Source organism: Anastrepha obliqua, chromosome 2 (genome assembly GCF_027943255.1).
Source record: "Anastrepha obliqua isolate idAnaObli1 chromosome 2, idAnaObli1_1.0, whole genome shotgun sequence".
Classification (NCBI taxonomy): domain Eukaryota; kingdom Metazoa; phylum Arthropoda; class Insecta; order Diptera; family Tephritidae; genus Anastrepha; species Anastrepha obliqua.
The window spans coordinates 30,202,219-30,219,602 of NC_072893.1; the positions used below are offsets into that span (position 1 = coordinate 30,202,219).

Sequence of the window (17,384 nt, forward strand, 5' to 3'; positions counted from 1 at the left end):
TATGGGTATCAAATGAAAGCTGTTGATAAGTGCTTTAATACGGGGTAATTTTCATACCTATTGATGACTAGGGTCTGGATATATATGCCAAAACGTGGACCCGCCGTGTCTTTGAACCGAATTAAACCAAACTTACACACATTGTTAAGGAGGTATTGAAGATGGTTTCCGTATAGTTTGGATACCTATTGGTAGATAGGGTCTCGAGATAGAGACCAAAACGTGGACCCTAGAATGTCTTTGTACAATATGGATATCAAATGAAAGCTGTTGATAAGTGCTTTTCATGCCGCTCCGTGACTAGGGTCTCGAGATAGAGACCAAAACGTGGAGCCTAGAATGTGTTTGTACAATATGGATATCAAATTGAAGCTGCTGGTGAATGCCTTAGTACAGAGTATTTTTCATGCCGCTACGTGACTGGGGTCTCGAGATATAGGTCAGAACGTGGACCCGAGTAACCTTTGGTTGTGTATGTACAATATGGATATCAAATGAAAGCTGTTGATAAGTGCTTAAATACTGGGTAATTTTCATACCTATTGATGACTAGGGTCTCGAAATATATGCCAAAACGTGGACCCGCCGTGTCTTTGCACCGAATTAAACCAAACTTATGCACATAAGTAAGTATTGAAAATGGGTTTCGTAAAGTTTGGTTGAAACTGAACTGTCAAATTGACAGTGTGAGTTACAATGTGTCAATATTTCTTTCTGATTTGGATGCCATAAGGAAAAACGTAAGTGCAACATGTAAAAATTGTTTGTGAATTTTTTTGGAGTGGATTTTGGAACAGTGAATAATTTCTTACGAAATTTGAGAATTTAATGTGAAATCCGAATGAAATTATGTGTTCGTGGAAAAAACAATTTTTTTCGTTTTTTTTTTTGAAAAATATAAATGGATAATGGTTAAAAAAGCTCCAATGCTTAATAAAACATAAAAATTGAAACGAAAAATTCATGGATGATCAGGAAAAAAGACGATTGTTTATTCATATGCGTTGATTTGAAATTTAAAAACAATCTTCTTCTTTCCTGATTTTCAATTTATATTTTACATTTACTCAAAAACAAATAGAAAAACAAAAAATATTGTTTATGCCAAAGCGCCTGAATAAAGAATAAAGAAATAAATAATATGAAAACCATATATTTTCTGTTCTAAACCATACATATCTATTCTATTTTAGTGTGCCCAGCGAAGGGGGCCGGGTTTGCTAGTCGGAAATATAACGCATTTGGAGGTATAGTTATAATTCGTGCTTTCATAATTTTACACGCGGTATTGCGTTTAGTTTTGCTTACATGTCACTAATCACACTATTACGAAGCCATTTACTGAATTCTACATGTAATCTCTCCAATCTTGTTTGTTTGTTTTGTATTCTTAAGGTGCCTGACGCCTTTCTTCTCAAAATCGCGAAAAAAGTATTTAATTCTGTATTCAATTCGTTTTGACCCGAACAACGACTGGTTGGACGAATGTGTGAAATAAGCGGGCAGAATTCTACTACCCGGTAACGTGGCAGGCAAATTTAATTGCTCAATTTCGTGTGTCACCATAGCTGAAGGCCAAACCTGGTAGTCTATCATCCTTGAGGACGACAATTCCTACTGTGACTTCTTCTTCTTAATTGGTGCGATAACCGCTTATGCGATTTTGGCCGAGTTTAACACACCTTCGTAATCGAAAAAAACAGGCAGCATAACCTTAATTTTGAGCGACTTTGGCGTGGTTTTTTGGGTTTCGGTTCCTCCGGGCAGCCACTTTTGTACCACTGGAAAACACGTGCACGCGATAGAGCAGAGTGCCCATAGGTTGTCTGCAACATTTTTAAGGCGTCTGAAGCCGAAATTTTGTTGGAATAACAAAATTTCAAACGAATTCTTTGTTCAACTTGAATTTCCATCGTTAAATTCGAAAAACACACTCGAGCTTGACTTGTTTACAGTAGCACAGAAAACAAACTATGTGACATATCACGCTGAAATTTGCCATGTAAGCTTATAACAGTCCTACCATCCAACAAAAAATGTATTTTTGCCATATGTCACCGGACCGTTTTATTGATAAAGTCTCGTTCATATTTGAGCAGAAGCTATATGAAATGACATTATAACGAACAGCTGATAAACGCATACAGAGAAACAGAGAGGCATGAGAATTTACGCTTGTTCAACAAAGGTCGCGCTTTTAGCTAGGTTAATTCACATGGACGGACATTTGAAATGTAAAATTTTGAGAAAATGTTATACTTTGTTTTGGTTTTCATTAATTTTATTGTTATTCAGATAAAAATTGATCTTTGTTTCAAGATTCCGAGTATTGGGCACCCTATACCAACAACATATCTTTCGCCGGCCCTGTCGACTGCAAAATTTCATTGAATAAATAATAATATTTGTATTAACACTTATAACGAAACATGATTTTTGTGACACTAAGCGAAACATAAGGTAATTTTGACCGAAATCGTTACTTTTTATGTTTTTTGTTGCCTAAAGATCTTGCAGTTGGTCTCATTGCTGGTAGTCTAGTCAAAATAATATTTCTGGCTGGAGTTCGTACATTTCTTGGAGGTGGGTCACTTTTCCATGCATTTGGAGGCCCGGTTTCATTTTTTTTCATTCGCTCCAAAAAGTACTCAGGAAGAAGATCAATTCCTTCAGCAACTGCATTTATTATGTTGTCCACATTATTATGTAGATTCACAATATCATCTTCTTCACTTTCTGAAGAACTAGGTGTTCCTGGTATGACTTGGTCCTCGTGGTCTGAGATGACAAAGTCCGGATCGGCATCTGAATCGTCGATCACGCTGAAATCACTATCGTTATCACTGTCTGCATTAGCCATCAACCTTTGAATCCGATCACCAAAGTCCGGGTCAGTAGGCCGTACACTTCTACTGAAATCACGACTAGCCATTTTATGATAAAAGTGTGAAATGTTACAGTTTATAACTAAAAAAGTATAGTCACCAGCGGGTAAGCGAAACACACGGTAAATCTGACCGACCGAAATCGAACTTGGGATGTGCACAAGACAATAGCGTCACGCCAACTAAATGAAAACCTGTTCAGTGGCGATGGTAGGGGGAGGGAGGAAGGTAGGAGGAGGGGCAGCTGTCAAGGTCAAGCAGTTTAGCCACTATTCCAGCACGAAATTGACTATCGGTCATTTTGACCGATGTTTCGTTATGAGTGTTAACCTTTATAGAAATATGCACACACACGCACAAAATTATTCGCACAGCAACTAATTTTTCAAACGATAAGCTGTATCTTGAGAAAAAATTTATGTAATTAAAAATGTTATGCTAAGAAATTTACACAAATTTATTATGTATTTAAAACCAACATAAACTCAACAAAACTTTACTCTTTGAATGAAAAATTAACAAAAATCACAGAATTCTTCATATTTAAATTCTAAACCTCTTCTAAATTATTCACACAATTCAATTTCACAAATAAAATACTAAGTTCAATGATATATTAAAGTAAAGTGATTTATTCATAATACCAACAATAAATACGAGATTACCCACGTCTGCCGTCGACATGCATCCCCATACCATTACAACACCTCTACCATGATTGTGACTGTACTTACTGTATCGCTTTTATCGAATTCGCTATTGGGTTTTCTCCAGACTCGAATCCGTCCATCCGTTTGTAAAATGTCGTTGCTCCTTTTATATTCATTGACTTTGCTGATGAGTGCTTCCCTTCGAACTATTCGCGTGCTATACCCGGCACGTCTCAAGACCCTGAGAACTGCTTTCGGATGGACTTTTTTATTAATTTCTTCAAAAACTTTTGCTACTATTTGCGTTGTTGTAATTTGTGGATTCTCTTTTATTTGTCTTATTATATGGCCTTCATCACTTGGGCTCAATTTGCGAGGTCTTCCAGTAAGACGTCGGCGCTGCAGATTTATTTCCCCTTTAGAACGTTTTATTATGCTATAAATAGTAAAACGACTTCGATTCAACGCTTGGCCGATTTCTCCATATGATTTGCCCTCATTATACATATGCAAAATTATTTTTCTTTCAGCGTTAGTTGTGTTTGCTTCTCTCCGACCCATGATGTACTAATATAACGCCAAAGCAAGACTTGAAATGCCAAAATAAGTTGAGTTTCGAATGCTCTTATTCACAACGGGACTTATTCGAAAGCATACATAGGTTGCTTTGTTAGAAAAATTAAATCAGTTAAAATTTAAAACGCATACTTTGTATGAATAATTCTGTCCCCTGAAAATATGAGGAATCGTATGATTTTCGTTAATATTTCATTCTTGGAGTAAGTTTATATTAGTTTTAAGTAATAAATAAATTTTGTGTATTTTTCTTAGAATAATATTTTTAATTACATTACATACAGCTTTTTGAAACCAAATTTAGTGCTGTTTGAATAATTTTGACAGTGTGTGTGTGTGTAAATATAAGGTTGTCAAAAAAGTCTTGCGGTATTTTTATTGAATTTTCAATTGTTCATAAAATTGGTTATAATAATGCGATTTAAGTCAAATATGCGCCGTTTTGTTCGATGACGAGTTCCCAACGAGATGCCAACTTCATAATGCCCCTATTATAGAAGCTCGCTTCCCTATTGTCAAAAAACTCGGAGAGCCAATTTTCACAGGACTCTCTTGTGGACAACTTCCGACTACCAAGCTCGTTCGCCATGGACAGAAATAGGCGGTAATCACTTGTTGCGAGATCCGGACTATACGGTGGATGCAAAAGAACCTTCCATCCGAGCTCCCGGAGCTTCTGGCGCGTCACCAAAGATGTGTGTGGCCTGGCGTTGTCCTGATGGAAGACAATTCGGCCTCTGTTGATCAAAGATGGCCTCTTCTGCATGAGTGCTGCATTCAAGCGGTCCAGTTGTTGGCAGTACAGGTCCAAATTGAGCGTTTGGTCATAGGGGAGCAGCTCATAGTGGATGATTCCCTGCCAATCCCACCAAACACACAGAAGAACCTTCCTGGCCGTCAATCCAGGCTTGGCCACCGTCTGGGCAGCTTCATCGCTTTTCGACCACGACCGTTTGCGCTTCACGTTGTCGTAAGTGACCCACTTTTCATCGCCAGTCACCATCCACTTCAAAAACGGGTCGATTTTGTTGCGATTCAGAAGCGATTCGCATGCATCCATACGGGCAAAAATGTTTTTTTGCGTCAAGTCGTGTGGCACCCATACATCGAGGTTCTTTTTGAATCCAAGCTTCTTCAAATGTTTTATAACGGTTTGATGACTCATGCCCAGCTCTTGGCCGATGCTACGGCTGCTACTATGCCGGTCTCTTTCGATCAATTCAGCGATTTTATCGCAATTTTCGACGACAGGCCTTCCGGACCGTGGCGCATCTTCGATCACCTCTGCACCAGAACGGAAACGTTGAAACCATCGCTATGCGGTGGAAATGCAAACTGTATCGGGTCCATAAACTGCATAAATTTTATTGGCAGCATGAGATGCATTTTTGCCTTTATCGTAGTAGTACTGTAAAATATGCCGTATTTTCTCTTTATTTTGCTCCATGTTTGCGACGCTATAACTCACGAACGACTAAAAGCAAACAACAATTAATCAAACACGTGTTAGCACGTGAAAAGAGCTTTCCAAAAAGCTCTAGCGTGAACCGATGCGACGAATACAACTAGAACTACGCGCTTACAAAGACAAGCTTGCGGAAATACCGCAAGACTTTTTTGACAACCTTATATATATCAGATCCTCTAACTCCTAGTAACAGTAAGAACAAAATATACATATCTTTTGAATTTGTCACGTTGATTATCCTTTTTTTTTAATTTAACCAGTTTTTTTAGAAAATTGCCGGAAAGTCGGATTTGACATCGGGACAAAAGCAACAAATTGCAGTTCTTTTGAAAGCCAAGAACCTGATTTATGCAGAAATAGCAAGAACCGTTGGAATATCCAAGGCGTCTATGGTAAATATTGCCAAAAAATAGAAAAATACCAACAACGTTTTAGCGGTTACTTCAAACTATCGCCAAAAACGCATCACCTCAACCAGGCAGGATCGCAAAATCGTCCAAACAGTTCCCTGGAACAGAAGTGCTTCAAGTCAGATGATTTTAAGAGAGGTTCAGGAATCTAGAGTAAATATTTCGGAAAGAACGTTACGACGGCGTTTATACGAAAATGGAATTATACGAATTTGCAGACGACCAGCAAAAAAGCCAAAACTGACACCGTGTATGCGAAATCGACGGAAACTTTGGGCACAACTTCACAGAGACTTCGACGCGGAATATTGGAAAAAAAGTAAGTTTCATTTCATTATCATTAAGGGGACCTGGTGGTCTAGAAATTTCAAAAAATCTATTTTTTGGTTTTTCGATATTTCGAAAGTATAGTATCTTTGGAATATATTGTGAAATTTTCATGCGGAAGTTCCCAATATTATAGCTTCTACAGCCCATTAACTATGTAGAGAGCGGTCCGCGCGCTTCTGTACCTCAAACTTTAAACTCATTGATCTCGAAACGACTTCGAGACGGCGGGGATGAAAACAAAAAAAAACTATTCAACCGAATCACTTGAAATTTGGATATATTATTCACAACATGTATTGCTATGGTCGGAACTAGAATCATAATTTTATTTAAATAATTTCCTATTTTTTAAACTAAAAAACTATTGAAAAAACCCCGATTATACGAACTTTTTTTTCAAAAGTGCGCCATTTTGTCAATTTTACATTTTTTCGATTTAACACAAATGTCTGTATGCAAAATTATGAATGGCAAAATTTTGTCGATATAACTAAACACAAACCCACGCAAACCGATGTATTGTGTAAATATGTAACCAAACGAAAGCAGCTGTTTTCTACGGGCTCAATTGTGTGTATCTCACGACCATCAGACAGGGACTACGGTAACGTCCGTGAGTGTGGGCACTATTAGGCAAAGACAAATCAACAACGCACTTGCTTCGTGTTGCATTCTTTTGTGTATACGAACAAAGACATCGTTGCTCGTCTACTGCGCGTCGTGTTGCCCTTCCTCTTCTTTTCTCCCTACCGACCGCATCAATATGCCAGTTTCCATTTTCCAAAAATTTAGTGATTGCGACCATATATTATTATTTACTCAATGGTGTAACTCAAATATAGCTTTTTCTTTCTTTTTTTTTCAAATCCCTAAATTTAATTTAAAACACGCAATGTTTCATAATTTCAGAATGAGCTAACCATATTTGTTTTTTGTTTTTTTGCAATACCACACTTTACACTTTTTGTTGTGCATTTTCTTTTCATTTCATTCGCCTCTCCCAAGTGACGTGACAGCCAAAGTTCCCTTCACAAGTTCGTTTTTTTTTTCTCAGCATAGCTATCAAGCAAACCTTGTAAATCTATCATCCTTGATTTCATTCATAAAGGCAAGCGTATATTTCTCAAAGTAAGGCTCGTTCATTCACTTACCACATCGTGAAAAGATTTCAAAGGTGAGCTCTTTAACAGACCATTATTCGGCTCTGAGCGAATTTGACAGAATCGGCTGATGGTCACGAAACGGGTTCTTTACGAAAAAACATATACATGTATAATTGGCACGTACACGCTTTTTGGTGTGTGATTGTGGTAGTGATATACAAAAAAACAAATAACCAATCGCACTTCGTTGCTATCTGGACAACGACTTGAATTGGACGAGTGTATGAATGCACGTGAAAATGATCGTGCATAATTCGGCTGCCAAATCCACAATTAACGTGGCAGCCAAAGTTCCCCTCACAATTTTCTTTTATCCCATAGAGAAATACCAAATCTGGTAGTCTATCATCCTTGGGTCTGGCCAATATCAGACCGTTAACCGGCTCTCAGCGAATTTGAGAGAATCAGCTGATGGGCTGACAAATCAGGGGATGTCTTAACAAAAACAACTGAGATTGTGTTGGCGGTATACGAAAAAACTCAACACAGTCTTTGCTCATGCTGCTGCTTTGCTGTCTGAATAACGACTAATTGAAGGAGTGATGAATACGTCCTTTACCAGGTTTGGCCATTATGCTGATAACAGTGAACGACGTACGACATACCAAATTAGTAAAAAAAAAAACAAAAAATCTTAAAACTCACACAACTCTATTAATTTTGATTCAATTACAGTCAAATATAGCTCATTCGACGCAAAATTAAATTTACTATAACAGTAGTGTACTAAAATCAATATCGGATAATATCGTAAAAATTATGTCAAAGTTGAAAAAATAGAGAAAAAATAAAAAAATTCCAAATACTTCCATCTACAGTCTCGTCAGTTGTCATTTCAGAAAAATTATCAACACACTGTCAAAAATGCTTGTTTTTGTTCTTTCGAACTAAAAAAACCAATTCGAAATCGGATGGAAATTGGCGAAGTTAGGAGTCATTCTTCACATCAACCTACTGAAAAACGGTTTTATGGCCATAAAACGAGATTTTGGGGGTGTATTGGAAATTTCTCCTATACCATTTTTCTTAGTTTTACTATACCTACAAATTGTACTAGGTCTCCATAAAAGTATAAAATCACTGTCGCACATTTTGTAAATGATTTCGAAATGTACTGCTTGGCAACACTGTGTAGTGAGAGAGCAATCAGCTGACAGGGTTTTACGGGAATTTCCAAATATCGTGAAATAAAATCTACGATACGGAAGAAAGGAATTTTTCATTTACATGTGGTTTCTCATCAGTTTGATCGTAACAGCTGACAGGGGACTGCGTTTACGTCGTTCACTCTTCTCAGCATTAGGTATGGTGAAAAAAAAGTATGTGCAAGGAAATTCGGCTGCAACGTCACAAGGCCCTCGGCAGCTGACTTAGCTCCTGGGCGATGCTACTACTAATAACATTCCGATCAACTTCGATTATTTCTGTGATTTTATCGACATTATGGACATTTTCTTTAACATCAAAAATACCTGAACGGAATTGAGAGAGAGGAGAGAATACGAGATATCGATCAGTACTGCCGAAAAAAATAAACGATTCTTTTGTCGCCACACTGAGGGAAACTGTAAAGCTTATGAGCTAGCCAGAAAAGGTGCTGCTCTTCAACTGTTCCGTGATAAAAGTACCATTGGAATACCTTTGGCCACGAGTAAATTAATAGTAAAAAACAACATTACCAAGAGGTCAATGGTCATGGGAAGAAGAAGATACATGCGTAACAGCCAGGCTACTATGGCCGCAATTAAACAAGAAAAGAACAAAGGAATTGCTTAGCCTCTCTAGAGAAGATATCTCGAAGGTCGTGGCTTGTGTCACCGGCCACTGGCTATTTGGAAGGCATTCCTTGAGACTATGAGTACTCTCCCATGAATATTGTAGAAGCTGTAGAGATGAGGAGGAGGAAGAAACAGTAGAGCACTTCCTTTGCCATTGTCCAGCCTTAGCTAAAATCAGAGCAGGTTTTCTAGGTAAACACTTTTTCAATTCTCTTACAGAACTATCTGGCGCGGCGATTAGACCAATCCTACGCTTCATAAGAGCCTCAAAATGGTTTCACGAAAGTAAATAAACAAGGTTGCCGTGTCGCACAGTAGTATCACAACGGACCTGTGAGGTCTACCATAACCTAACCTTACCTTGACGCTACACTAATATTTTGTCGAGCTAAAGGGTAAGACTCCGTCAGAAAATATGAGATTTGCAAGTGGTCTTTCGATTTCTTTGAAACTTTGGGAAATATTAGTTCTAGGTAAGATACATTCGATCCTAAAAGGATTTTGAAAAATTTTCAAAATTGAGTCATCTACGCCATGTTGAAAATCGGGACCGTGTTTTTTTCAAAAATCAATATTTCTTGAACCGTTGGATGGATTTCAATGCAATTTACAGACAATATAGAAACAAATAAGTAGTTTAAATTAGTATTATGTTAAAAAAAAAAATTTCGAAATTTTGACCAGAAAAAAGTCAAAAAAATTTTTTGAATCAATTTTTAGTTGATTTGGCCAGTTTTTTAGATTTTCTGTTATACACGTAACGATTCCTTATGATTTAACCTTTATTTTGAAAAAAAAAAATTTTATGGTGTCTATAATAGTTCTCGAGATATTGCGATTTTAGTGGAAGCGCGCACGCACGGTTCGCGTACGCACGCACCGTTCGCGCTGCGTTATGTGTTCCTGTATGAAGTGACTGGAGCAGACTGCTGCAGGTCTGTGCGCGTTTTTCTACTCCCGCGCTGCGTAACCGCGAACTTCACGGTACGCGCTTCCACTAAAATCGAAATATCTCGAGAACTATTATAGACACCATAAAATTTTTTTTTTCAAAATAAAGGTTAAATCATAAGGAATCGTTACGTGTATAACAGAAAATCTAAAAAACTGGCCAAATCAACTAAAAATTGATTCAAAAAATTTTTTTGACTTTTTTTTGGTCAAAATTTCGAAATTTTTTTTTTAACATAATACTAATTTAAACTACTTATTTGTTTCTATATTGTCTGTAAATTGCATTGAAATCCATCCAACGGTTCAAGAAATATTGATTTTTGAAAAAAACACGGTCCCGATTTTCAACATGGCGTAGATGACTCAATTTTGAAAATTTTTCAAAATCCTTTTCCAAGCAACACTGTTTTGTAAATTGTTATTACAATGTAGACGAATGACTACAATAATCAAAAATGAAGGCTGGCAAGGGAAAGAAGTAGAAAAAATTGATTTATAAAAAAATATTTAAAATTATTCATTTATTATCGTTACCTTTTTTTGAAAAAAAAAAAAACAAAACAATAATAATTATAATAATCACAGTGTCACAAAGACGTTGTTCAATTTCTCAAATTATAAGATAGTTAATCTTACATTTGGTTTGACTGTGGTAATCTAATTACAGTAATATGTTAAAAGTAAACATAATTTGTCTTCTGTAACTCAGCCCCAAAACACTTATTCGATGATGCACCGGATCAAACGATCCCAAAAACATTCGCTACCTACACGAACATACACTTGACTCTTTCTAACAAACAACAACAACTTTTCATAAACGTATAATCACCCACGACCTATCATTCGTCCCCTCTCAATCCATTCCAACATTACATTTACTATAGCAATTCTCTTTACTAACAGGCTGTTAAATTTTTCTCTCTCTTTTGTTTTGTTTTTCCTTTCCCCATCATTCGTTTGTACAGCCCTTAAAATGGTTAATACAGCAGCTACAATAGCATATCTAACTTGAAATTTAATTTTATCAACAAATTTATTTATCTTTTCACTTACCATTTCATCACACATTACACAAAATGTTGATCGTTATAGCAACTTTGTCAAACGTTTTTACCCGTCTGCTTCAAACAGAAATTATTCCGCGTCACACAGCATAAAACACAAACTAATGCATTGAATCGACAAAACAGACTGAAGCCCGAAAAAGAAATAACATGAACGAAAATGTGACCCGAGCCGCTGAGAAATTTGTACAGCCCGAACATGGACTATGCATATATGTACATACACACAAACACATGTGATTGTTGCGAATACATCGTATAAAGCACGAGATGCCAAATATCCAGCAATATTCTGAGCATGCAAGTATGCGCATACACACATACACACGGAATTGCTCTTTTCAGAGTAACTGATAAACTTAACAGCACTCTGCAGCTCAAGTAATATGTAGTTATATCAGAGAATGTTAATGCAATGAGAAGGTGCAAATGTTACTGTGAGCTTTTTTTAGTACAATTGAGATTTGAAAGATTTGAAGTAAGGGAATTTAGCACACCGAGTTTATAGACACCTCACTGACTTTTGCCAAACAAAAATTAGAAACACCACACATCTTTCACCTCAATACACAACACATTGCTCACCTCGACATTGAAACAATTAAATTTTTACTATTTTCGTATTTTTGAAATTACATTAAAAAAAAAAACGATTTAAAAAAAAAAAATTTATAAAAAAAAGTTTGCGCCGGGAATTGAACTCGAGTCTAACATGTGGCGAGGAAAAATAGGCGGTGCGTTTATTTCTTCTACTGCTTATTTTTTTACCATTTTGTTACTTTTGAAATGATAAGCGGATACATAAAATGTATTACAAATTTTTTTACGATTACATAAAAAAAAAAAATTTCAAAACGAAAAAAAAAAAAAAAATTTACACCGAGAATTGATGGCGAGTCACGTGGGGAGGATAAATACGCAGAGCGTTTATTTCTGCGCCTGCGTTGTGAACAAAAGGTTTTGTGCATGCGCGCGACGCGAATAAATTCTAATAAAGTTCTGAAAGTAATTCATGAAGTTTTTCATTACACACATACATATGTACATAAATGAACGTATACTTTATATGTAAATAAATGATGGTATATGATAATATACATAAGTACATAATATGTATGTACATACATGTCAATAGGAGGTATTTGCATTCAGAAAAAAAGAACGGTTTAAGATAAATCAACACTTATTTTATATTGTATGTCAATTTATAGTTTATGTATTCGACAGCACTTACATACAATGTACATGTGTATGTATGTACATTTGTATATGAAAAACAATAATGCACAAGCGTAAGAACATCATATCACATATGCAAGTATGCCCAAATAACCTTGACTTATGTATGTACATATGTCACAGCACATCACATTCTTACAAGAAATCAAATACACATACGCACTAGTGAACGAGTTTCTTTCTAACAAGTGCAAAAACAATTCTGCTCTATGTATGTATATATACCCACTTTATGTCCTAGCATATATACATACATACATATATACCTACTTGCCTTCTAAACTTCCTACAAAATAATTGTATTCATATGTTACTACATCCATGCACGTTCATACATTCATGCATATATGCGCGAGCACAGCGCTCCCTTCTTGATTCCGTGTACTTTTGTCTTTCACCAGTCGATATTCCTAATATTGTACTTACAAAAACACAATACTTTGATAGACGCAAATGCAACAGCAAGCGCAACGCGATGGCTGCTTTGCCAGCAAACATTCTAAAATGTTCTAGAACACAACAAAAACACATACCTCCATGCGCATGTCGCCCGAAGCTAAAATCTAAGCCTAGCAACTACAAAAACAAAATACATTCGTAGACGCAGTCGCAGCGGCCATGATTCTATCAGCGACGGCGCTGAACAATTTAGAACAAAAACAAAAAGTTCATTCATAAGTTCGAGCTCATATTTCAAATTCATTCATAAAACGAGCCGCCCATATGCCAATTTTCGCGACCATTCGAAAATAGTCAATATTGGAATATTTCGCGTGGAATTATTTGCCAATATTTGATAAATCTTGAATTTTTGTCATGTCGAGTGGCCGCGGCTCCGTATGTATGTATGCACGCTTATATGTATGTAAATATGTTTTCTAACTGTTCGACAGTCGCGAGTTAATGCGACTTAGATTCCTTGAACAAATCCAGCGAATCACACATTTCTATCCGCAAAGCCGCATATATGTACCTTATGATCAGAAAGTACCGGGAATGTTTAAATTAAACAAAACAGAGTTAAATTTAAGGCAAATTTATATTATCTCCTTCAAAATATGACCCGTCTGAAGCAACACACATGTGCCAACGTTTAATCCACTGCTCCAAACACCCCCGGCGGGCCGATTTGTATTCTCTTTGAGCGCGTTATCATCACGCAAAATCCAAGAATTGTTTGCTCACATTTCCGGCCGTTTGCAACATACAGCATCTCTCAAAGGCTTCAAAACGGATGAATAATATTCCTTATTGACTGTCTGGCCCGATGGAAGGTACTCATGGTGCACTACGCCTTGGCAATCGAAGAAAACAGTAAACATCACCTTCCCGGCTATTTTTGCTCATAGGGTATACATATCCCATCTTTTCACTGACGGACAAGAAGACGGTCGCAGTTGTTGTTTTTTGTTTGCATACATTTTGCGTTCGTTGAAGGTTTGTATACATTTATATATATTTATATACATATGCGTGTATGCGTATTGTATGTAAGTAGTTCAGATTTGACCAAGAATGATAGAAACAAGATTGCGCCCATCAGAGCGTACGTGACGTCACGTTTGCTGAGTTGTGCAGTATTGCCAACCATTTGCTCTTCGCAATAAATTTAGTGCTTTTTTATACCGAAAATGCGACAATTTTTAAGTTTGGTGTTTGTTTCCTTTTGTTTTTAATTTAAGGCTAGCGAAACTTTAGGTTAAAAAAAAAACTGTATTATTATACAAAACAAGTTTAAAAAAGGCCACTCTGAGAAGATTTTAGTGCTAATGAAAATTTTTTTACTCCTATAAAATTTGATAATTTGAAAGTGCAAATTTAATTTTTGGCTCCATTTAAGGCTATGCAAAAATACTAAATGCCCCTCTCTCAACTCTTCTTAAGTTTGAAAACCTTTTTACACATTTTAAAAAGCCTTTGAATTTATTGAATGCGAATTAAAACCATAGAGGTGTAATCGTTTCTTCCGGTCATCAATCCTTAGTGAGACATAGGACATTAAGAGTTATATTCATTGTAAAACATTTTTACAAAAAGAGTACCTTATCTAGTTACATAACTTCAAATATAGCAAAAAAGTCGTTCCCTTAATAAAAGAGTCTCGCTTAACAAAAAAAACTTATAAATTAAATTGTACATAAGCATAAAACATTTATTTAAAAAAAACGCACATTCTACAGACAATTTGTCACGCATACAAAGTTCTTTAAGTAACACAATAAAAATTCCGTGTTTTATTTTCTTTAAATGGGCATTTAGTGCGTTTTTATATCCAAAGCTAGGCAACTCTGCAGTAGCGAGAGAGCGATTTGACTGCCGAAAGCAGAAGAACACCAACAACACCGGCAATCGCGGGCAATGCCACCAGATGTTAAAAAAAAGTAAAGCTAAATAAAACTGAGTGAATTATTTAAATAATTATTAAAAAATGTATATTTTACAAAATTATAAACATTACTTTTAATTAGAATAGGCTAGAAAAATGTCATGTGGAATGAACTAAAACTCCGAGACAAAAAATAATAAAAATAACAAAAAAAAATGCTAAATCAACTTACGAAAATGATAATCTGGCCATACTGGAGCTAAAATCACGTAACTAGTTGTCAAATTCGCTGAGCGCAAAGTAACGGGACCACGATGGGCGCCATCTCATTATTCTTTGCATCATGAGATTTGACTGAAGAGATTAAATATAGGAATGCATATTCAAATGATTGCCTTTATGGCTGTTTTACATATAAATCAATTCAAAAGAAGTATGAAAAATGTTATATATTGTAGAAAATAAATTTCTAAATAACAGGTATTAGAAAAACCTGAATACACTATTTTAAATCAATTCTATATTAATTAAACCAAATACAAAAAATTAAATAAAAATATCGAACAAAGAAAAGTGTGTACAGGACTTGAACCTGAGTCAAACATGAGACTATGTACCGCATACACAAAACGTCTTTCACGATTGCGCTAATCTATAATTACTAATGAACTTTTCTAAATCACTCATTTATTCGATTCGCAGTTTTATATGCACATATTCTGCGTTAGTTGAAAGTTTGTGTGCGTAATTATATGCATATGCATGTGTGTATGCGCGTTTGGCTTTCTGGACGGATATTAGAATGATATTTTCTCATCAATATAATTTGGAATTGATGAAAGAGATTAAGACATATGTACATATTTTCTGATTGATTTATATAAAAATCAGGTCATATCCAGTATGAACTATTTTATACCGAAAAGAAATTTCCATTTATGAAATACAGAAAAAACCGTATTTTAAAGAAATTTTAATTAAAATAAACTCAACAATTTTACCAAACTTTCCTGGTTTGAATTGTAAAAAAAAATGTGCAAGAAAAAAAATATATGACTTCAGGACTTGAACCTGAATTAAATACGTGCCAAAAAACAAAGCGAATAATTCCGCCGACTTTAGCTTCTGCACCACAAATTAACTGCCGCGCTGCCTTCTTAATCGCAAATTTATTCGCTTCGCTGTGGGCATGAAATAAGTCGATTTCCTTAGTAGTGTGCCGAAAAATCTTATGAAATTCCTCAGTAGTTTGGTAAACGCACAAAAAATCTGAATTCCTGTCCTAGCGTAGTAAGTAAATATAGAAACCCTCCACTCGCGTCACTCGCGTGGTAAATATCTGCAATTCCCCACTAGTGAGAAAAGTTGAATTTGAAATTACCTTAGTATGAATCTACAAATTAGTACTCGAAAAAAGCTCATTTAACATTTGCTCCTTCTCATTGCATTAACATTCTCTGCTTATACAGAATTCACTGTAATCAGCTCTGTTAAGAACTTCTCCGCTGTAGAGTTGGGCGAGGGGAAAAAGTCTGCGCGATTTTACTTCATTTTAGACAATTTACACTATTCGTAGCCGGTGAGTCTGCTCTATACATTAACGTTCTCTACACAACATTTGGAATATCAACTGCCAGGGCCGGCGGAAGAGAGAAAATTCCGAGTATTGGGCTAGCGAACCATACCCTTATTCGTTCTAATTAATCATATTTTTTAAAGAAATTTACAAGCAATAAGAAATCACACAAACGATATGGTTTTATTTTCCAAATAATATTAATTAAATCGTCTTACAACAAGAAACTCTACAAGAATCAACGATTTATCTACTTCATGGCAAACAAAGCTGATCGTTGAGGATTTTTCGAGATAAATTCATTCAACAATGTTTTAACATCCAAAGTGTTAGTGAGATCTGAATACAGGGTTTGATTAGCTACATCGTTCAACCGATTTGATAATTCTTCAATCTTCGGAGAACTGAAAAAGATCTGTCGTTCGTACAGGAAGAGCCAGGTATAGTAGTCATCAGTAACTGTACAAGTTTTAAATATTCATTTTCGCGGAAAAAATCAGCAATATCCCTTAATTTTTAGAATAGCAATTATGCATAATCACGTCTACTTACGAATCTTATGATCCTCTTTAACATTTTTCTCTTGATTGAAGTCTGCTTTGTTGGCACTTTCACTCGGTGATGCCGAATTTTTATTTGATTGCGAAAAATTGGGATTATTTTCGAGAATGGTAACACAAATGACATGTCAAATGTGTCATAATTTACTTAAAGGTTTGACATTTACGAAATGGGACGCTATACGTTTGAACAAAATTGGGAAATATTGAAAACCTATTTCCAAAGTGGTGAGTCTTCTTCTTCTTTTCTGATTTTCACATCGGTGGCTACGTCAATAAGCAAAATTGTCGGATTTGGGGCTCAGAAAATCCACACGTTACTGTAGAGAAGCAAATGCATCCACAACGAGTCACTGTTTGGTGCGGTTTTTGGTCTGGCGGCATCATCGGGCCATTTTTTTT

The 17,384-nt window shown here is 35.9% G+C and overlaps 1 protein-coding gene across 11 annotated transcripts in view; it reads right to left on the reverse strand.

Annotated features, from left to right (window-relative positions):
- The window catches only part of LOC129239692 (uncharacterized), a 100,516-nt gene that overhangs the window by 34,627 nt on the left and 48,505 nt on the right, over positions 1-17,384 (reverse strand). For 2 of the 11 annotated variants that reach the window (XM_054875410.1, XM_054875406.1), the window contains exons 1-2: positions 11,271-11,393; positions 3,620-4,265 (exon numbers count right to left, since the gene is read on the reverse strand). The exons of 4 other annotated variants lie outside the window; for them this stretch is intronic. Coding sequence is in view for 2 of the 7 variants with exons in the window: in XM_054875414.1 (XP_054731389.1) it covers positions 11,271-11,285 (15 nt within the window). In the remaining 5 variants the exon portion in view is untranslated. Of the gene's footprint in view, positions 1-3,619; positions 4,266-11,270; positions 11,394-17,384 lie in introns of those variants that run through there. 5 more of the 11 variants (XM_054875408.1, XM_054875407.1, XM_054875414.1 and 2 more) reach the window with 4 other exon arrangements.